The sequence below is a fragment of the Terrapene carolina genome, unplaced genomic scaffold (genome assembly GCF_002925995.2).
Source record: "Terrapene carolina triunguis isolate 2854851 unplaced genomic scaffold, T_m_triunguis-2.0 Scaffold233, whole genome shotgun sequence".
NCBI classification, from domain to species: domain Eukaryota; kingdom Metazoa; phylum Chordata; order Testudines; family Emydidae; genus Terrapene; species Terrapene triunguis.
This window is the reverse complement of record NW_020664584.1, coordinates 856434-879101: the sequence shown is the minus strand read 5'-3', so window position 1 is coordinate 879101 and position 22668 is coordinate 856434. Positions and strand designations below refer to the sequence as shown.

The following is a 22668-nucleotide window of genomic DNA, read 5'->3' as shown; positions in this document are numbered from 1 at the left end:
AAATGTTTCACTCTATATGCATCCGAAGAAGTGGGTTGTAGCCCACGAAAGCTTATGCTGTAATAAATTTGTTAGTCTCTAAGGTGCCACAAGTACTCCTGTTCTTTTTGCAAGATACCTGTAGTCACATTTTTCTACACATGCCCTAACCGCAGAGTGCACTGTATGCATAAATGCTAATAAGGTATACTCAGAATCACATTATAAAAAGAGGGTACCCAGACTGGGAAAATTGAGTTCCCTATGGGAAATCTTCAGCAGGACCCATCCCTCTCCTGATGATCAATTGGCCAGTCAGCCATCAGACCTTAGAACATAGTTAAGGATGTAAGTATGACCAGATTTGTAACTTGTGCATAGGTCTTCATAGAATTTCTCTATGCTTGGGTAATAACTTTAACTGAAACTTTAAATAAACCTGTAAAACAGACTAGACCTTGTACTTGTGAAATCTATGTGTGGTCACTATCCTTGGTCTTTGTGATCCTAGGGACTCTAAATCTGAAGCAAATAGCTAAGGTGACTTTCATTCTGAGCTTGAAACTATAGCAACCACAGCCAAACCCACAGTGTTGTAATACATTACTAAATTCACTTTAAATTAAAATCAAAGGCTACAAGGGTAATATTCCAAAATACAAATATTCAAGAAAATTTTTGGTGCCACAAAGTGGCACAGTTGTGTACTGCAATGTTAGAATGGTACAGTACTGCAACCATAAACTCACAAGCCATGTCTCCAGGGCTAGCCTAGTGGGTTTTTTGGGGGGTGGGAGGGGAGGCACTGGGGAGAGAAGAGAGTGTGCATGTGTGTGTGTACATGGACAATATATACAAGTATATGATAGACAAGGTAAGAGTGTCTGTGTATATGTGTATCATATCAGCTCTCCCTGGCATATGGCATTCACTGTCAGCTAAGGAAGTGGATGGGGATGTGGAGAATAGCTTGTCCATCTGAATAAAATGGGTTTCATATAGGCATCTTAAATTAGAGCAGGGCTACTGGATTCAGATGAGCCCTTACACAGATCTGGTCAGCTGTGTATGGAAAGGAAAGACCCTATGGTTTAGGGGTTTGAGCTGGTATCCTCCATATCTCAAGCCCCACTGTTCTATACAGTGGTGTGGGCTGGTTGGTAGACCCTCCACCCTGAACAGCTGCACTTCAGTGGTGTTCTACAGTGAGGAAAGAGGGTCTGCCTGGTGGTTAGGGCATGGGACTCAAGACACAGGTTTAATTCTCTGCTGTGCTACAGACTTCCTAGGTGACCGTGACTTAGGCCCAAATCCTCACATATTTAGGTATTTAAATATCTTTGAGGATCTGGACCCTAGTGCTTTGGTGTCCCATCTGTAAAAAAGGGTAATACTTCCCTACACCCTCTCAGGGCTGGGATGAGGCTAAGTACACTACAGAGTGTCGAGGACTGAGATACTATTGTAATGAGAACCCTGTATGTACCCGAGGGAGGAATATATAACTAAACAGCTTTGGGCTGGGACTCACAGTAAAGTATAAATTTAGCAGCACCCCAACTCCTGCACACACACCTTTAGTGCTGTGGTCAGAACCTCATTTTTAAATCTTTGATCCAAGTCCAATCTAGTCTTAGAATGAAGAAATTTGCAGCTCTCACCATATGATTTTGAATACAATAGCAGAAGGAACTATTGTGAACCAGCTGTGCAGTGAGTTATGGCAAAACAATGGCCAAATCTTGTCCCCCGAAGATGTTGCATGGTCTAGTGCAAGAGGAGGCTCTAACTTTACAAATATTTAAGTAAGTCCTAATCAGAGTGAAGCTGGCCAGAGTTAGCAAAGACCATCCAAGTATATATATATATTTTTTTTTATTTTTTTTAAAGAGGAGTTACATGGGCTAATGCAATCACAGCTATAATTATTTCCAGAGCAAAAGCCTTGGTTTTCATTCGCGTCACACCATAACTGCCTAATGGCAGGCATTTCACTAGTACTAAGCCTGTTTCCCATCAAGGTTTACTAACATCTACCATAGTACACTGACAGGGTATAATTACTGTCTAATTCCCAAATCCAGAGATAATGCTGCCTATCCTTTAATTTCTACATTTTATAAAAGTGGTGGACCTTGAATCATTGCTGAGTTGGACTTCAACTACCACGGGGTAAGGAGGCAGAGGAAACTGGTTTCAGTTTGAGCAGAACACAACTCCTGTGACAACAGTGATATGTCTTCATTTGGCCAGTTAGACATGAGCTAGCTAGCATAAGATTATTGCAGGAGAATGCGATAGAGTCCTGCAATCAGAGGACAGATGCACTAAGCCCCCTTGGAGTATCTCCATATGGAACAGGTGATGGTAGCAGGGTTCTTTTACCTCACCAATGAGAAGGGCCCCTGGCACCTTGTGTTAGTCAGCAGGATACTTTGAATTGGTAGTGCTGGAATAATCATGCTGCAGCCTTGCAGCTTAGCTTCATGCATGTGAAATTATTACTATAAAGGTGTCAGACTGGTGGTTCCAAGAACTGCAGTCCTCTGGTAACAGGACAGGTACAGGTGAGCCATTTTGCAAAATCCTTCTTGGTGCTTTGCCAACATGCTTTGATTTTCCTAAAGGGTGATCTCTTCCAGCTGAAGCAAAAGTATTTCAGTCTCCCTGTCCCATTTGATGCTGAGACTGCTGCCAACAACAAATGTGAAGGGTGTGTGATATGGACATCTCTCCTCGTGCAACCTAGGTAAGAACCAACAGCTCATGTGGTACATCTCATAGAACTTCTCTCGGCTCATAAGTCTACTGACCTGAACTGAAACAATGTTGAGAGCGTCTCTGCTATTCTACCTTATCCCAAGTCATCATGGCTCCTGTCTCAAAGTCCATTACTCTCTGCTGTTTGACCAACTTTAAGATCTCCCTTCCATGCTTGTGGACTCTAAGTAATTGGAAGACAACTCTCCTTACTCAGACAAGCACTCACCTCTGCAGTGTTCTCGCACTTGCTTTTATGACAATTTTCTTTTAAATAAATTGGGCAAGTATAATTTCTGTGGACTCTTTAAACTGATGAAAAGGAAGGGGTCTCAGTGCTTTGCAAGTAATTAATTTCAGAATGTCTGAGGCCAGGTATATTTCACTCATGTCATCCCCTTTACATTTTTGCACTGAAGAGAGACTGAAGCTTTGAAATGTCAGTTTCATTTCAGCTTTTGCTATGGGCTTGTCTACACTACCGCTTAAGTAGATGTAACTTACCTGGCTCCAGGTTTAAAAAAAGCCACCCTTCCCCCCGGGGCGACATGTTACATAGTGCGGTGGAGACACCACTTAAGTCTATGTCGGCAGGAGAGCATCACAGCTATGTTGTCCCGCCAACATAGCTTCCGCCTCTCATTGAGGTGGAGTAATTATGTCAAGGGGAGAGTGCATCTTCACCAGATGCGCTGCAGCGGCGCAGCTGCACCAATGTAGCGCCGTAGTGTAGACTAGCCCTCTGACTCCAGACCTCTATAACTCAAAGCCCCACACTGTACCATTGGACAAGCCTGGTGGGGGAAATGGATCATATTTTAAAGGGATAGAGCCAACACACTCACTCACCACACTTTTTGACCACTCTTGCTGTGTTGCCTCCACAGTGCTGGACTGACCTTGAGTCTACATTGGCAAAATTGGCACTTATCAATTCACCCCAGCACAGCTCCAGTGCTGGTAACAGCTATGGAAGCCATGATGCAGGAAGTACGGGGGGGGGGGGGGGAGCGGGGGTGGAGGTTTCAGGCATTGCCTCCACTTGTCATCAAACCCTTCAAGTGAAGGCACCAGAGCCCTCTCTTCACTATAACTTCCACCAATGGTGCTGCATGTCAGCAATTACAGGTTTCACTTTTGCTAGTGTGCCCATATCCTGAGTATTAGATTTCAAGCTCTAAGGGCAGGTCAAAGCAAACACACACAGAGTTCAGGGCTGCAACTTGGATGAGGCCCCAAAGCCACGTTGAAGACAGTTTAAACCTTACAATCTGAATCAACATTAAATAATCAATGGAAAGCATCAGTGTTCGGGGAGCTGTGTCTCATAGGACAAACCTTGGTGTAGACTCCTGAACCACTTTTTTGGAGGTTTTGCTGCAGCTTGTTCTGGGAACAGAATGTGGAGTGGGGCAGAAAAGGTCAGAAAACATTACTCATCCAAATGCCTTAGTCCAGGGGTAGTGAATACATCACAACTGGCACAAGTCCATAGACCAAAGTTTATAAAGCTTTATTGAACATTGTGAACAGCTGTGCAGTGAACAAACAATACAATGCTCTGGAAGTTTCACAGCTGGTTTTAGTTTTAACCTCCCTTGAGAGAGCAGCAACCATCTCTGCAGCTCTCCAGTAGGAGAAGCTTGTGTGGAGACAAATGGATGGCAGACAGGAACATAACCTTGAAAGTTTATAGACCCAGTGTATTTCAAGAACTGGTTAAGTTTCTCACAAGCAAACATTTGCCACAGCAAGGAACACCATTCCCTCTGGGAGCTGCTGCTATGCACTGGAACAGATGAGCAGGGAAGAAAGCTGTACAGCAAGTGCCACTAGGGAAACCTCCCCTAGGCTCCCCAAAACCAGCCTGCCAGGAGAGAAGAGAGATCCCAGGACTGCTCACTAGCCATTTATTGCTCCCTCCCTCCATTGCACATTACTAGCGGCTGGGTTGCTTGGGACAAAAGAAAATGCACAGACAGTCCTGGCCTGCAAACACTGTCAGTTAAATGGATACAACCATTTGCTATTTTGAACCACCCCACATCATGCTTACTAAAAACTCTGAATCCTCCCTCCCTGCTCTCACCTCATCATTCCAGCTAGGAATGCTGACAGTTTTAAACTAACAGTGAAATTAAAACAACCCCAAACACCACAGCAGAGCATGCTTTGTATCCAAAGAGTCAAGACCTCTGTAAACTGGAAATCCAGCAGAGAGGGAGGCAGGCTTTGATGCCTGTGAGAAGCGCTTTAAAAGCAGCATCGTGACAACTCAACGTTTTTTCAGTTATGATCTGGGAGAATGCAAGCAGTTCAGAAAGCACTTGGGCAGTGCACATTTTTCAATTTGGCATGAGGAGCAGGAGGAGATAACTCAGCAGTCTCTGGCTCCAGCAGCTTTCAGCTGAGTGCATCTGTTAACTGTTGCAAGTCCCCTTGAACAGCAGTGCAATGACGACTATCTCCCCGCAAACAGCAACATGGAGAATCTTCTAACTGCTTCAGCAGAACTGGTGGGCCCAAGGCTCCCACAGAGACAGCCGTGGCCTTATACAGACAATTGAGAGACAAACACAGATGACCACAATGCAACAGCTGGACAGGTCCTTCTTCCACCACTTCTCAGAGGGGAGGGCCAGTGTCCATTCCCAGAAATAAGGGAAGGGAAAACATATAACTCTTCTGCTTCTAAAAGCAGGTAGCAGTGCCAGAATTCACACAGTAAACAACTGACATCAAATTTCATAGGCAAAGTGGGAGGGCTGGTCAGGAATTTGCCGCTGTAGTCCACACTTTATAGAAAACAGGCTGCTTGTACTCCAGTCACATGCCTAGCAAGCCCTCCCTCCCCCCGCCCCCAACCTCACCCAACGCCCCTCTTTAAAAGCAAACCCAGAGCTGTCAGCAAGCTGGAGGAACTTTTAGGTACCGACTATGCTGGGATCATGAGCAGACTCAGGCAGCTGGGAGCCACTGCAGTGATACAAGAAGCAGTTCCCCCAGCAGCTGTAGCAGATGAGGAACAAGGCTGCCAGGAAGACCAAGGCACAGATTGTGCATGGCTTCCGCTCCAGGAGGAAACTCAGCAGATAGAAGCCCATGAACATTGAGTGACTGAACCACAAAGCCGGGTTGAGGGGCTTCGGAATGAGGAGGACAGGCAGTAACCACTGAAGGCAGTACATAGTGACTGGCAGGCAGGGACCCAGGGACAGCAGCAATCAGAAGCACTCCTAGAACTTTTTCCTGCAGCTCCTCAGGTGAGCAGGATTCCCAACACTGTTCTGTAACGTGAAGATAAAGCTTTAAAAGAAAAAGAAAAAGAGTCAGGATTAGGGTAATGTGCTAGAGAGGCCAAAACCAATTCTCCTCATACACCGAGTCACTTATTTGCTCCCAATCTACTGTACACTGACAATCATGGCATTGTTTTAACATGGTTTAGTATTAGGAGTTCCTCACACCAAGATTGGAGGCTGCACTATAGTCTCCCAGGGAAAATGGTGAAAATACCACCACTGAGTACATAACACTAGATAAAACATTTAAAAAATGTACAATAGGGGGGCAAGCCTGCATCGACAAGGAGATGGATTTGGTCTAACTTCCTGGTCAATGCTTCTCTTTCCCAAAGGCCAGCTGTTATCTGTGTCACTGGCTCAAATTTAACAAAGTAGTAAAAAACCCAGTCCCTTCGCGCAGTGTGGGAGGCTAGAGAGAAAGCAAAGGATTCCATGGGGAAAGACTAGAGTGGCTGGTTTTCCTACTAATGTGCATACTCAGCTCAAACTGTCCAAAGAAATTTGGAAGGTGGTGTCAGCAAGTGCACTTTACAAAGATCACCGCACAGTGGTTGCGTGGGAAGTAATGGAAGACAAGGAACAGAACCTAATTTTGCTTCCAAAGGGGAAATCACATCTGTCTAATAGGCACAGCTGGAAAAGTGGTTCAGCATAATGCTGACAGCATGCGAGAGGGACTGTGATGATTGATGAGATCTTCACATCTGAACTGAGGATGGGATCATGGGAATCTCTCCTTTGCCAGGTTGCTTCTTGCTTTCCTGCCTGCACCTAAAGTGGGAGAATTTTACCGAGTCTGCTCTGCAGTCCTGCTTGTCATTCCTTTCCTCAGCAGCTGCAAACCCAGAGTCAATTTCACACAGATGCAGGTACTGCAAAGAAAGCCCTTGGGGAGGAGGTAAAAACCAACAGTGAAACTCAGTTTCCCTCAGCAACTTCTTAAGATCTTAGAAGAGGGAAAGCTGGGGCGGAGGTCAGAGAAAGATGCCTTTATGGCATTTAGACACATTGCTGAAAAACTCATATCTTGGGCCCATCCATGTACCATCTCCTCTGCACATACATGGGCCCATTAAAAAGTCCCCTAGCCCCAAACATAGTATGCATCTTCTAATGCAGCATTCTGACAGCAGAGATCCCAATCATGCAATATGAAATTCAAGCCATGTGTAGCTAAACTCTGAATGATGACAGCATGCACTACAATGCACTACAATGAGAAAGACCGTCTCTGCCTGAAGGATTTACAATCTAAGCCAGACAGACACATTCAGATCAGACAAAATACACTGATGGATCAGATATGGGACAATCTCAAAATGACAGTGTTTATACATAAACATGGGATTTCCTTCCTTGGATTATCATAATAAAACCATGTGAAAGCAGCATGTTTTGAGAAGGCATCTGAATGGAGAGAGTGGCCAACCAGTATACTAAGTTGCACTGCTCCCTTTAACAGATCAGCAGCAGCCACAGTGAGCAATCTAAACAGCTCAAGCTAGAATACTTAGCTCTAGATAGCATTTGTCATCCGAGGATCTCAAAGTACTTTAGAAGGAGGATATATTTTCAGTTTACAGATAGGGGAAATGGTTGGAGAAAGAGGATTTTGAAACTTACCCAAGATCACACAGCAAGTCAATGGTAGGATTAGGGTATTAGTCCTGGTTCTGACTCCTTGTCAGTACCTTGCTGAAACAATACACAAAGTGTGGTGGTGGTAAAGGGAAAAACGAAGGCACAGGCAGCAGATCTCTCAACAAGGGCTAATGAGAACAGTTTACATTTATACAGCACCTTTCATCCCACAGTGCTTCATAACTACATTTATACAGCACAGCTGAAGGGGATGGCAGGCAGCCAAGGCACAAAAGGGCAAGTGAAACATGTGCCCAAGGACAACAGGGCAAGCCCCTCCTCTTAGAGAAGTGCCAGGGGTTCTAGTGACCATGCAGAGCAAACACATTCTTGGTTTATAACGGCTTGTCCTAAAGACCCTTCTTCCTTCAAACACTAAACTGCATGGTTCTCTCTGTGTCAGAGGGCAGAAGGGCTGAGCTGAGCCAGGCAGGAATAGAAACTCTAGTTGCAGGGGGGCCCGTGGGACAAAGAAGCCGAGAAGATAAACAACATATTCCCTTGGCTAAAACTAGAAGAGAAGGATGGGATTTCCTGGCTAGGGGAGCAGGGATGAGGAGGGAAGAAGGGGCTGCATGAAAAAGCCAAAACACGGCCACAAAGAAAATGGTTTCCTGCCAAAAGAGAGTGAAGTCATAATAAAGATTAAGAAGTTCCCAGGCATATTTGAGCACCTGCTCCTCCAGCAAGAGCTGGGAACACATTCCGGCCTCATAGGCAACATTCTCCCCACGCCACCAGCAAGAGGGTGTATTTTAATAGTGATGAAAGAGGCGGCTGCCCAGCATCTCCATCCCGGCAGACAGCACATCACCAGCGTTTTAGAGTATTCCTGGAGAAAGCATGGGGTGCACTGGTCCTGGGAAGGTGTGGTGGAGAGGAGAGAAAGTATCGTCCAGCAGAGAGCGGGGAGGTGGGGGCTATTTTATCAGTAAAACTAATGAGTTTATTTTCAGGCCTCACAATTATTAAGTTGTTTGTTTTACGTGTCAGTATTTTCTAGTGGTTAGAGCCAAGAAACTGGACTCGGACTCCCAAGTTTTTATTCCTGCTTCAGTCTGTGTGTCCATGGGCTATAGTTAGTTAAAAAGATAATACTTCCCTATATCACAGAGGTGCAGAAGGGCTATTAACCTTTGTAAAGCATGTTGAGATCCTCAGATGAACATCATTATAGAAGCTAAGTATTAGTTAGTTCCTCCCCAGGGTAAGTGTTCACAGAAGTGAGCTAGCAGCACAGCTCTCATGGGAGTTGAGCAGCCAAGTCACTGCTCTTCTCCCTACTCAGACACTCACTTTTTGTTCCTATCTATTCAAACATATGGTATGACAGCAGGCAGTAAAACAATTGTGGCAAGTCAGTGCTCTGCAGCTCTCCTTGAATCCTTCTAAACTGCTCCATATCATATGCACAACATGAATCTTATTGTTACTTATATAGCAACTTTTGTCCCCATGTTCCCCTCAAAGCACTTTACAAGCTTAACCATTATATAAAGTATACACAAAAATCACTATTTCCACCAATGGACTGCAGTGTACTGAAGCACATGGTACAGCCGTTGGGCCCTTTAAGGCTGAGAGCTGTAGTTGTAGGTCACATATTTGCTCCTAGTGATGTGCCTAAAGGCAATCACATAAGGCTTCTCTCTCTTAGGCAGAGGAGCAGCCAGAGGAAGGGGGAGGTCTCTGTACCCGTCAGGTGGAAAGCATGACAAGAAGACACCTACAGGGAGCAGGAGCTGGCTGGAGAGAAACCTCAGCAGGGTAGGGCTGTGAAGTCCTAGAGACAAATGCTAACATATGACCCTGAAGGGTAGTGAGACTATATTGGGTTGCTTTATTGAGACACCAAGATTCAAAACATAAGAGCCCTGAGTAAAGGAACTAGAACTATGCATTTGTCTGGAGCATGGATTCTACCTTCCCTGGCTGGTGGATCAGCTGTTAATAGTAACAAGTACTCTTTTCCACCTCTTTTTCGCCACCCACCCAAGTCCAACACGGCTATGAGAGTGTCCCATGGGGATTCCAGTCATCTTAGCCATATCACCTTTCTTTTACTAAATGGTGAAATATTTATTTGGTTTGTGGTCTTTGACACACACTTTCTTATGCAAGTTACAAGAGTATTTTAAAATTATTCAATTCTGCCTAGACTCCTGAGCAATAGTCTGAGGCAGGGACACAGCAAGCACACCAAATCCCCACCTGATTTTCTCTTTTTCCTCAAGGAAACTACAGTTATCTGCTCTTGACCAAGAGGAGTAGATTACCAGGTACTGACAGCAAGTTATTAACTGCCATACAGCAGCATTTCATTGTCTGTGCTTCCCCGTCTCACAATGGCATTCTGCTTCTTCCAAACCTACTGATCTCATTCACCTCTGACTCATCTTTCATTGATTCCTTGGCTAAGATGGTGCACTGTCATCTTTACAGATTGCAGTCCTTATACTCACTCTCATCTGGTTTGTCAGCCACTTTTGTTAGTCATTCCAGGAACAGTGACTCCTCTGAATCCATCACAGCTGTTAGCACCGCTAAGTTTAACTTTAGACCCTTGAGTCAGAGAGCGTACAAAAAGCTGCCTGACATTCTCACTGCACTCAATAATTCACTGTTCCTTTCTATGATCTCCAGGCAGCGCATTGGCGTCTCCTACTCTAGAATTCCTGCAATACCCTCAGGGTCTGAGCGACCCACCACATCAGAGCTAAGCAAATACAAATGGTTTTCCACAGACAGTCGCTTATGCTCATTAGTGAATCCACGCCAGTCATGCTCACATCCTTTCCACTTGCTCCCATGAACAACATTTAAGCACCAAGAGGATAATAGGGTTATGGGAATAGCCAGCATGGATTTGTTAAGAACAAATTATTCCCAAATTAATCTAATTGCCTTCCTTGACAAGGTTACTGGCCTGGTGGATTGGGAGAAAAAGTAGTGTGATATATCTTGATTTTTGTAAGGGTTTTGACAGTCATACATGACAGTCTCATAAGCAAACAGGGGAAATGTGGTCTAGATGAAATAACTATAAGGTGGATCACAACTAGCTGAAAAACCGTACTCAAAGAGTACTTATCAATGGTTCTCTGTCAAATTTGAGGGATGTATCTAGTGGGGACCCACGGGGTATGTCCCAGGTCCAGTATCACTCAGTACTTTCATTAATGACATGGATGATTGAGTGGAGAGTACACTTATCAAATTTGCAGATGACACCAAGATGGGAGGAGTTGCAAGCATTTTGAAGAATGGCCTTTACAAATTGGAGAATTGGTCTGAAATCAACAAGATTAAATTCAATAATGACAAGTGCACAGTCCTACACTTAGGAAGAAAAAACATCAAATGCACAACTACAAAATAGGAACAACAGGCTAAGTGTACTGCTGAAAAGGATCTGGGGGTTATAGTAGATCACAAACTGAATATGAACGTGATGCAGGTGAGAAAAAAAGCTAATATTCTGGGGTCCACTAACAGGAGTGTTGTGTGGAAAACACAGGAGGTAATTGTTTCTCTTGTCTCAGCACTGGTGAGGCCTCAGCTGAGTACTGTGTCCAATTATGGGCACCACACTTTAGGAAAGAGGACAAATTGGGTGAGTCCAGAGGAGAGCAACAAAAATTATGAAAGGTCCAGAAAATCTGACCTATAAGAAAAGGTTAAAAAAACTGGGCATGTTTAGTCTTGAGAAAAGAAAGCTGAGAGAGCACCTGATAACCTTCAAATACATTTAGGGTTGTTATAAAAGGATGGTGATCATAAGAACATAAGAACGGCCCTACTGGGTCAGACCAAGGTCCATCTAGCCCAGTATCCTGTCTACCGACAATGGCCAATGCCAGGTGCCCCACAGGGACTAGGACATAATGGGGCTTCACTGGCAGCAAACAGATGCTGCAGACTCTTATGGACCTTACAGGTTCAACAATCCTGGGCTCACCCCCTTTGCAGACCATGGAGAACTTCATTACAGCATGCGCACTCACACCCACCCCTACATACCATGTGTTTTCAGGGGCCGCATCCCTACCCCTAACACTCCACCATTAAAGGACAACCACAGCTTCACAAACACTGATCTGTGAATGCCACAGTTGCTGTACATGGATGTAAAATGGACATGAATGTTCTTCCCCTTGTTAATAAATTAATGGAACAGAACTTAAGTTTTTAATGTATTTGCTTTTAACTTGCACAGACTTTTCTTTGTACTGATTCTATTACTGAATAAAATTATTGGAAAATAATTCATCTTTATTAGTTCACAAACATATGCTGCAGAGTGCCAACCAGTTTTGAAATCACCCACTTGTTACTGTATAGTGTAACAACTCATAAGATCAGTGGCAAACAGTATATCATCAAATATACAACAAGCACTGCAAAATTCATAGGTGCACTGACACTGGTATATTCATAGATGTACAACAAGTGTCACACAATTCTTAACAGGCCCCAAAACAGCAGGGTCAGGTAGAGCACAGTACACCACAACACATTATTGTGGGTTGCTGTTTAAATGCTCTTTCAAAGCCTCCCTGAGCCGTATAAGCTCCTTGTATCTGGCTGCTCAAACACTGCAGACAGCTACTCCACCTCTACCCTTTGCCCCAGCAGCAACTTTTCCCCCTTTGCTTCACACATATTATTCAGCACACTAGACAGCTATAACTAGGCCCTACCAAATTCACGGTCCATTTTGGTCAATGTCATGGTCATAGGATTTTAAAAACCCGTACATTTCATGATTTCAGCTATTTAAATCTGAAATTTCAAGGCGTTGTAATTGCAGGGGTCCTGACCCAAAAAGGAGTTGCAGATCCCCCTAAAATAAACTTGTGACCCCCCCCCCCGCAACTCCCTTTTGGGTCAGAACCCCCAATTTGAGAAATACTGGTCTCCCCTGTGAAATCTGTGTAGTGCTTCTTCTCTGTCAGTCCAGCTCTCACTTCAGTGTCCTACGCTGGAGAGCTGGGGCGAGCGTGGCATACAGATCCAGGAATGTGGCCTTGCACATCTGAAAGTTCTGCAGCCACTGCTCCTCATCCCAAGCCTGCATTACGATGGGATCCCACCAGTCAGTGCTTGTTTCTCAGACCCAGAAGTGGCACTCCACCATCTTCAGCTGCTCTGTAAATGGCACCAACAACTTTGAATTGGTTCTCGCTATATCCCACAGCAGCCTATCCTCCAAGAAACTGTCATGTTCCCCGCTGATTTGATTATTCTTACAGCTCTGCAAATACCAGAGGATCACGTGTCCTGTGCTTGCAATACTTACAATAGTGCAGAATTGTGCATGCTCCATACTCCTGTCAGAGATGGCGGACAGTGAGGAGGGCTGCACACATTATACAAACACCTATCAGGGTTGGTCTAGGTCAGGGGTCGGCAACCTTTCAGAAGTGGTGTGCCGAGTCTTCATTTATTCACTCTAATTTAAGGTTTCGCGTGCCAGTAATACATTTTAACGTTTTTAGAAGGTCTCTTTCCATAGGTCTGTAATATATAACTAAACTATTGTTGTATGTAAAGTATATAAGGTTTTTAAAATGTTTAAGAAGCTTCATTTAAAATTAAATTAAAATGCAGAGCCCCCCCGGACTGGTGGCCAGGACCCGGGCAGCGTGAGTGCCACTGAAAATCAGCTCATGTGCTGCCTTTGGCACGCATGCCATAGGTTGCCTACCCCTGGTCTAGGTTTACTTGGTCCTGCCTCAGTGCAGGGAGATGGACTTGACTTCTTGAGGTGCCTTCCAACTCTACATTTCTATGATTCAGTTATTCAAACCACCAAGGTCTAACTTAACAGGAACAATTTTAAGATTCACATGCATAAGTACTTGCACATTCAGGGAGTCAGGGAACAAAAACAACATTATGAATTATCTAACCAGTCACAAATAACCAGCACTGCTCTAATTTTAAGTATTTGCAATGAAGTATTCAAAAAGCTATGAGAATAAATACATTTGAGGAGCTTGTGATCTGTTCCTGGATAATCTACAAGTAGAAAAGGCTTAATTCATCGTAACTTTAGTTGTAAGGTATTCATTAAGCTATAGTCCCTATATATTAGTCCATGGATACCCATTTTATATCCCCTCTCTTCTGCAGAGAGAGTGTGCCACTCCCAATTACCTTAGGGCTCTACTTACCCCTGACTAGTGAAAGTCAGCTCTGATTATCCCCACTAAACACCCAAGGAAGTGCTCAGTGGTAATCTTATTCAGCCCTCATTAGGGTTGCTATTAAGCAGGTGTTGGTCCAGAGGGAAGGCAAAACTTAGGTGATTTATGAATCGTTCCCTCCCAGCATGCTAGTCAAGCTGCCACCCAGTTTGGCAGCTAAAAGGCTTTACAGCAAGAGATCACTTATGTACCAGCAAGAAGATGGTCAACTATTCAGCTTTTTAGAAACACAAACGTCTCCCTGGAATTTAGAGGCACCAGGTGTCTAGAGCAAATTCTGTCAAGTGTCTACACTACGGCCTTATTCCGGCCGATGGAAGTGCCCTACTACACTGAAAGAACAGGAGTATTTGTGGCACCTTAGAGACTAACAAATTTATTTGAGCATAAGCTTTCGTGGGCTACAGCACACTTCATCAGATGCATAGAATGGAATGTATAGTAAGAAGATATAGATACATACAGAGAACATGAAAAGGTGAAAGTTGCCATACCAACTCTAAGAGGCTAATTAAGATGAGCTATTATCAGCAGGAGAAAAAAAAACTTTATTTGTTAGTCTCTAAGGCGCCACAAGTACTCCTGTTCTTTTTGCGGATACAGACTCACACGGCTGCTACTCTAAAACCATTCCAGACAGTTGACAAGAAGGTGTGAGGATACTTAACATGGGGAAATAGACTCAATTTGTGTAATGACCCAGCCACTCCCAGTCTCTATTCAAGCCCAAGTTAATGGCATCTAGTTTGAAAATTAATTCTAGTTCAGCTGTTTCTTGTTGGAGTCTGTTTTTGAAGCTTTTCTGTTGCAAAATTGCCACCTTTAAGTCTGTTACTGAGTGACCAGAGAGGCTGAAGTGTTCTCCTACTGGTTTTTGAATGTTAGGATTCTTGATGTCAGATTTGTGTCCATTTATTCTTTTGCGTAGAGACTGTCCGGTATGGCCAATGTACATGGCAGAGGGGGCATTGCTGGCACATGATGGAATATATCACATTGGTAGTCACTTGAATGCTAGGATAGCTGCCCATAATGCACCGCTCCCAATGCCGCTGCAAGTGCCGCAAATGTGGCCATGCCAGTGCACAAGCAGCTGTCAGTGTGGACAGACTGCAGCGCTTTCCCTACTGCACTCTCCGAAGGCGGGTGTAACTCACAGCGCTCTACATCTGCAAGTGTAGCCATGCCCTAAGCTGCCATGGAATAAGAGGGAAGGTTCTTTCATGGATCACTAACTGGTTGAAAAAAAGGATAGTACTAAGTTGTCAGTTTTCACAAGTGGAGAAGGGTAAATAGCAAGGTCCCCCAAAGATCTGTACTGGGCCCTGTGTTGTTCAACATATTCATAAATGATCTGGAACAGGGGACGAACAGTGAGGTGGCGATATATGCAAATGATACAAAATTCTCAAGACAGTTAAGTCCAAACCTGACTGCAAAGAGTTACAAAGGGATCTCAAAAAACTGGGTGACAATATGGCTGATGAAATTCAATGTTAATAAATACAAAGAAATGCACATTGGATAAAATAATCCCAACTATACATACAAAATAATGGGATCTAAATTAGCTGTTATCACTCAAGAAAGATCTTAATGTCATCAGGCATAGTTCTCTGAAAATGCCCACTCAATGCACAGTGGCAGTCAAACAAGCTAACAGAATGTTAGGAACCATTAGGAAAGGGACAGATAAGAAGACAGAAAATATAATGTCGTTACTATGTAAATGCCCAATCTTGAATACTGCCTGCAGTTCTAGTCACCCCATTTCAAAAAAAGATATATTAGAAGTGGGAAAGGTGCAGAGAAAGGCAACAAAAATGATTAGGGGTATGGAACAGCTTTTATAAGAGGAGAGATTAAAAAGACGGGGACTGTACATCTTAGAAAAAAGATGACGGGGGGGGAATATGATAGAAGTCTATAAAATCATGAATGGTGTGAAGAAAGTGAATAGGGAAGTATTATTTACCCCTTCACATAACATAAGAACTAGGGGTCACCTGACAAAACACATAGGCAACAGGTTTAAAACAAACATGAAGAAGTACTTTTTCACACAACAATGTCAACATATGGAACTCAATGCTATGGGGTGTTGTGAAGCCCAAAAGCATAACTGGGTTCAAAAAAGAATTAGAGAAGTTCATGGAGGCTAGGTCCATCAATCGTGATTAGCCAAGGTGGTCAGGGACACAACCCCATGCTGCAGGGGTCCCTAAACCCCCAAGTGCCAGAAGCTGGGACTGGATGACAAAGGATGGATCACTTGAAATTGCCCTGTTCTATTCATTCCCTCTGAAGCATCTGGCACTAGCCACCATCAAAACACAGAACACTGAGATAGATGGATCATTGGTCTGACCCAGAATGGCCATTCTGATGTTCTTAAGATAGGCAGATAGCATAAAGTGCCAGACTCTGAAAGGAGAGAGAGAAAACTGAGATACGTAGAAGAGAATGACAGCATGGAAAGAAGAGCAAATGCATTTAAATTTTTCCTCGGTAAATTACAGATAATCATTGCACTACTAACAAAAAAGTATTTTGAGAGCCCACTGAACTACCTTGCAAATAATTAACCCACCATTGGTCTTCAGGTGACAGTACTGTCTCCCTATCACAATCTTAAGAAGAAAGATCGAACCAAAGTAGTCGTCAGAACAGCTGCACAGTTAATCATTTGTCATGTCATCCATCTATGCTTGCATCTAAGCAGCAGGATTAACACAACATCCACTGAAGTGAATTATATGCCTGTTATCATTAAAAAACATTTTTCTATATATTTGTTCAGTGCAGAGGACCATACCAGCACTGCCTTACCACACTAAACTGCAGCCAAGTTACAAGCATGGTCCAGCACCAGCAAAGGAAATGGATGTAATACATAAACAGGAAACAGAGCTACTTCTGATTGTGACTGTCAAATTTAGCCCAGACTAGTTTTTATGAGGAGAGGTGTGCACGTTTTTTTTTTTTTTTTTAATGTTAAAAAAAATCATGGAAAGCCAAGAACTGGAAAAAGGGAGATCTACAGACCCAAGGGACATGAAGGGGATCGGAAAAGAACTAGATCAGGGGCAGGCAAACTTTTTGGCCTGAGGGCCGCATCCCATTTCCAAAAATTGTATGGACGGCCGGTTAGGGGAGGCTGTGCCTCCCCAAACAGCCAGGCATGGCCTGGCCCCCGCCCCCTATCTGACCCCTCCCCCCGCTTCTCGCCTCCTGACGCCCCCTCCTCCTGAGACTCCTGCCCCATCCACCCCCCGTCCCCTGACAGCCCCCGGATCCCCCGCCACCCCATCCAACCCCCCCTCTCCTTCCTGACTGCCCCCCCAGGACCCCTGCCCCATCCATTCTCCCTGTCCCCGACTTCCCCCCGCCCCCCATCCAACCCCCCCCCTTCCTAACTGCCCCCCCTGGGACCCTGCCCCATTCAACCCCCTGTGCCCCGCCCTCTGACTGCCCCGACCCCTAACCACCATCCCGGACTCCCCTGCCCTCTATCCAACCCCTCCTGCTCCCTGCCCCTTACCGCGCTGCCTGGAGCACCGGTGGCTGAGGGCGCTACAACCTCACCGCCCAGAGCAGCAGGACAGGCAGCCGCGCCACCCGGCTGGAGCCAGCCACGCCACCGCGCAGCACAGAGCAGCGGGTCAAGCCACGGCTCTGCAGCTGCGCTGCCCCAGGAGCTCGCAGCCCCGCCGCCCAGAGCACTGCGCTGGCGGTGGGGCGAGATGAGGCTGCGGGAGAGGGGGAACTGCAGGGGAGGGGCCGGGGGCGAGCCTCCCGGGGCAGGAGGGGCGCGCGGGCCGTAGTTTGCCCACCTCTGAACTAGAGGATAGATGATCCAAAGATGGGGAAGTATTTCTATCTAGAGAAATCAGACAAATGGATCAGCAAAGAAATGGCAACAGGGGCCTCGCCCCAAGCCCCTCGCTCCGCACTTATTTGTCTAAGGATAATCTGCCCGAGCACGTGGTCGCGTTCTCCACGGAGACCGACCCCTCGCCAGGCTGTGGGCCGCACTTGCACTTCACAGGTTAGTTCTGGGGAAAGCCTCTGACGTGGCCCCACACTTGGAGCTTGGCAGAAAACAGGAACCTGCCCCTGCCCCCGTTAAATATCACGGGCGAGCCCAAGGCAAGGGAGACAGCGCTGAGTCCGGGCTCCAGACGTCCCCACAGCCCTCGAGCAAAGGGAGAGCGAGCCACGCTGCCAGCACGGCGGGGCGGGTGACGGGAGCCGCGCCTCGGGACCCCTGCCCGACCGGCCCGCGCACCCCAACGCGCTGAGGGAGCCCCGGCGAGGCCAGGCACAGGATCACCCGGGCGGACAGGGGCCCCCCCAGCCCGCCTGCACCAGGAGCGGGGGGACGCTGCCTCCTCTCAGCCCTGGGGCCGCACTCGCGCTAGGAGAGGCCCCCTGGGGCCCTAGACCCCAGAAACACCCGTTACCTGCGCACTCCGCCATGGCGCTCTCCGCGGCCCGGACCGTCCCGCTGCTGCTGCGCTCGCCTGCGTCCGTCACTCCCACAGGTCCCCAGCTAGCTGCTCTCTGCCTGAGAGTCGCGACGGGTCTCCTGTGGGGCTGCCCTCCCACTGCCTGTCTCTATCCCGCACCGTGTCACCCCGGTAGCCTTGCCCCCCAATGGTTAACACACTCCCTTACTCCTCCTCAGCGCTCCCCGGAGAAAGCTGGCCCCATGTAGGTGGTCTGGGCCTATTTTGATCAGGCACCGCCACGGACAGCCCCGGCTGAGCGCCTCCTGGAGATTCCAGTCTCGTGGATATGCAGCGTGCGATGGCCCGGGGGGCGCCGCAGAGATCGCTGGAGCCTGCTCGCGGGTGTGGAGCGGGGAGCTGCAGCAGGCTGGCCTCCCCCAAGGGTGGGGAGACTGCTGTGGGCATTCAAGTGGCCATGTTAATTGAATAGATCGCTGTGCGTGTCTGTATTACTACAGCATAACTCTCCTCAAGCACCATTGCAATGGTGCATTTTTAAAAAATTAATAAACACATTTCTCTAGGGATATTAAAGATCCGATTTTGGAAAGCTGGAGGCCGCAGGCTGCCCTCATACAAGCCCTGCGATGGAGCATGCAACTGTGCGTGCGGTGTTGGTGGCTAATACTGGGTCAGCCCCACTGGATCATCATCCCCTGCCCCCGGGGATCTCCAGGCTTTAGAAAACCTCTCATACACAATCCCTCCCCAACCCTCTACCATACACATAATTCATCAGATCATTCATGCAATGCAGTATATAGCGAGGAAAAATCCAAAACAGTTTATAGCCAGAAACATGAGCTTTGACTATCATTGCATAGCTTGCATAATAGATAGAGGGATAGATTCTCAGTTGATGCAAATTGGCATAACTTAATTGACTTTAATGAAAGCACACCAATTTACACCAGCTGAGACAGTGTTGCCAATTTCAAATATTCAAAAATCATGAATCAGGCCCCCCAATTCATTAAACTGGCTTAGAAGTCATTATAACTATCTTATACCTTTATCTTCATAGCAGATTAAATGAAAACACTAGATCCAAATACCCTTACACTTCAGTTTTAATGGCTTTGGCCTATCTCCAGAGCTAGGTAGCAACTGGAGCCATGTGGCTGGTTTGTCATCTGTCTCTGGTGGAGAAGCATCATATAACGTGCATAGCAGGGAGAGATAGAGAACACATTGCTAATGTCTCCAGAATTATAGGCTTCCTGTGCCTTTGTATTGTAGTGGAAATGTTGTTTGTTCATGTATATCTCATTCTGTGTAGCAGCCTCCATTGTAACATGACTGCAATGTGTCACTCATGTCTGATCACACTGCGAAAAATCAGTGTTGCCCCTTTTGACCTGAATAATTAGCCAACAATGGGGGGGGGAGGGATGCTTGTATTTTTTTTCCAATTAGGAGGAGAAATCGGTGACAGTGATGTATTTTCTTGGATGCAGTTTTGTCTATTCACAAAGAACGTACAAAGTCCTGTGTCTCTGAATGCAGAAGGAATCAAATAGAAGGAAACAGCTTCTTTTGTTCACAGCACCAAGGGTACTCTTTTCAGCCTGCATCCCTGACCCAAAAACCTCTCCTCAGGTTTCTTTCAGGGTCAGCCACTGTGTTTTCAATTGCTCTTTCAGGCTCTCTGCAGCCCTGTGTTCCTATCCCCTACATTGCACCTTGTGTTTTCATTGACACTGGTGCAAAGTGGGGGTCAAACAGTATCAAATCAGCATGGTAGCACTTTCTGCTATGCACAGGTGTCGCATAACAAGAAGAACTTCACAGTGCCTTACCCAGACTCTCTGTCTAGGAAGCTCAGCCCTTAAAGTCAGCCTTAATACCACACGGAGTTCCTGTTTGACTTTGGGCAATCACTTGATCTTCCTGTTTATCAGTTCTCCATAAATGGTGGTAATAATACTTCCTTTCCCCCCACCCTTTTGTGTGTCTCAGATATTTAGAGTGTATGCGTTCTGGGGCAGGGACTCTCTCTCACTACGTGTATGTACAGTGCCTAGCACATTGGATTCTGATCTCAATTGGGGCCTGTAATGTAATGAAAACTGTTACGATTACAGGAACTCACTTTAAGTTTTAAGGGGTTTTCTGGCCCTGCTTGCAGGCAAGGAGGCTCTGTTGTAAAGGGTGCGATCTGGCTAAAGGTTGGGTGAGTGGTGCCTCTCTGCCTTAGGGAGCAGCCTGTTTTCTCTCTGTGTTTTGTTGTTGGGAAGAGTTCTGGATTCTTAGAAATAAAGTAGTGTTACGTTGCAACCTTCCAGGAAGAGTATTTGGGGGGAGGAGGGTCCTAATACTTTGTGTGCATGCTGTGAACATAACAGGGCAGTTAGGAGCTTCTGTAATACAAGTCATAATCCTAATATGATCTAGACTTGGTGCAATTTCCTGATACCAACTCATAACTATGCTGTCTTAGTGACATTGCAAACAAACCTCCATGTTAGAGTGCTGATGTCTCTGTCAGATAACCATGTGCTGCTGCTGAGGTCAGAGCTGTAGTATAGATAGGGCCCAAGTACCCCGCGTAGTGAGACTCAGGGATGAAAGGACACAGAAGACTTTGTGGAGCACGAAGCTCTCTGTTTCACTGGTAGATTGCCAATGTTCTAATGTGGTTCCCCGCTCCAAAAGGAAGCATTGGAGGCACTTGATCCAGCCTCCCCCGTCAATGTCTGTACACCTGCTGTTCAATGTCAGCACAAAGCAAGGATGTCTGTATTTACATACCTGAGACCTCTGCCAATCCATACGGCAGGTAGTTATCAATGTCAGTTTAATTACAGCTGTGCTACCGTGGTGCCATGCACAATGACATATTCTATTATTGTCTCATATGCGGGTCTCTTATCCCAGTAGGAGCCATGCTGTTGTCAGCGCTAACATCACAGGCCCCACCATGAATCCTCCTTAGCTCTGTTTGTGGGACTAATGGCAAAGTAGGTAATACCCTGCTGGTTCTATGCAAGGCTGGGGAACTCCACAAACCTAAACTGGCTCCATCACTCCCAGCAACTGCTGCCAAAAATGAGACAGTCAGGAGAAACGTGTGTTTGAAACAGTGCTGAAAAAAGGTAGGGATCAAGCTGGCTTCAGGAATCCTCATGGCCCCCTACAGACTATTCGTGCCCACGCGCAGCTTAGGGTATGGGGCATGCTCACCAGCCCCCTGATGCTAGTGTAACCCAGGGCCTATAACACATGCTCACTAATGGGTTACAAACAATACCCTAAACTTGTGCCATGGATCTGCTTCCATGTTGCAAAGCAGTGTGTCAGATAGTGAATGTGTGTGTGTTCACCTGTAACATCTGCCCACCTGTGCTTGCATGGATGATACGCAGGTGAGTGGGTATGAAACCCCTGCCCTCTACCAGCCTGAATTCATTGACAACTTCACTGAGATGGCACAAAGATGGTTGCAGCGGCACAACAGGACCACCTCCTCTCTATCCCCTTCTGAACCGTGGGACTTCAGAGCCCCACGCTCACACAGTAGCAAACCAGGAAATGTTCAGGTAAGATCTCCCCACAAGGGATGGTAGTGTGACAGGAAAAAGCAAGCCACAGGCTCACCAAATGTAGGAAGTGCTCCGTTAAGCTGCTGCTTTACACACAAACACAGCACAACCTTAACTCTGCCCCCTAGGGATGCCAGCACCTTGTAGTCTCGCTCTTGTGGGAGTGGGGTAAGACAACAATGGACTTGATTAGGACGCACTTTGGGATGCCACCAACATGACTTTCATGGGAAGCAATAATATGGACACCACCTAGAAAATAAGGGCAACCTAGAGAACCATAACACAGAACCCTAGAGAAAGAAACCAAATTCATCAACATGACACTCAGAAGCCTGAACAGACCAGCACAAGTCCAAAATAAATGGCCGAAACTGGTGGATGCCTAGGCACCTGAGGCTGCAGGAGGACAAAGGAGATACTAATAGCAAATCAAAATCAAAATGAAGCAGTTTGATCAATCCAAATTGAAATGGGGGTTTGGGGCAATTTTCAGGGAATTACAGAATGAAATCTGAACATTTTGAATCAGAATGAAAACAAATTTTAAAATTTCAAAATCCTTCACACAACAGCATTTCCGTTCGCTGCACAGCTCTAGTGGTTAGCCATTTGAATGGTGACTGTGTGGCTGAAACAAAGAGAAGAGGCAGCTCCATGTGCCCTGCATGATGGCTGCCAACCAGCTGCAATTACTCCTGAACCCTTGGGTGCTGGGTAC

General features: G+C 46.0%; 1 protein-coding gene across 3 annotated transcripts; it reads right to left on the bottom strand.

Moving 5' to 3' along the window:
* Positions 1-4231: 4231 nt before the first annotated feature.
* Positions 4232-18460, bottom strand: BLCAP (BLCAP apoptosis inducing factor). 3 transcript variants are annotated; one of them, XM_024202004.3, is made up of 3 exons: positions 18358-18431; positions 7668-7739; positions 4232-6045 (listed from the first exon to the last, which is right to left on the bottom strand). In XM_024202004.3, exon 3 carries the CDS (start codon positions 5925-5927, stop codon positions 5664-5666), a length of 264 nt encoding a protein of 87 aa, XP_024057772.1. In that variant the 5' UTR covers positions 5928-6045; positions 7668-7739; positions 18358-18431; the 3' UTR covers positions 4232-5663. The 3 variants fall into 3 exon arrangements, with proteins under 3 accessions (XP_024057772.1, XP_024057773.1, XP_024057771.1); XM_024202005.3 differs by having other exon boundaries at positions 7668-7735; positions 18358-18419; XM_024202003.2 differs by lacking the exon at positions 7668-7739 and having other exon boundaries at positions 18358-18460.
* Between the last annotated feature and the right edge of the window lie 4208 nt (positions 18461-22668).

Excerpts from the sequence above, each read along its gene's own strand:
- BLCAP (XM_024202003.2), bottom strand. The coding sequence starts at position 5,927 with ATGTACTGCCTTCAGTGGTTACTGCCTGTCCTCCTCATTCCGAAGCCC.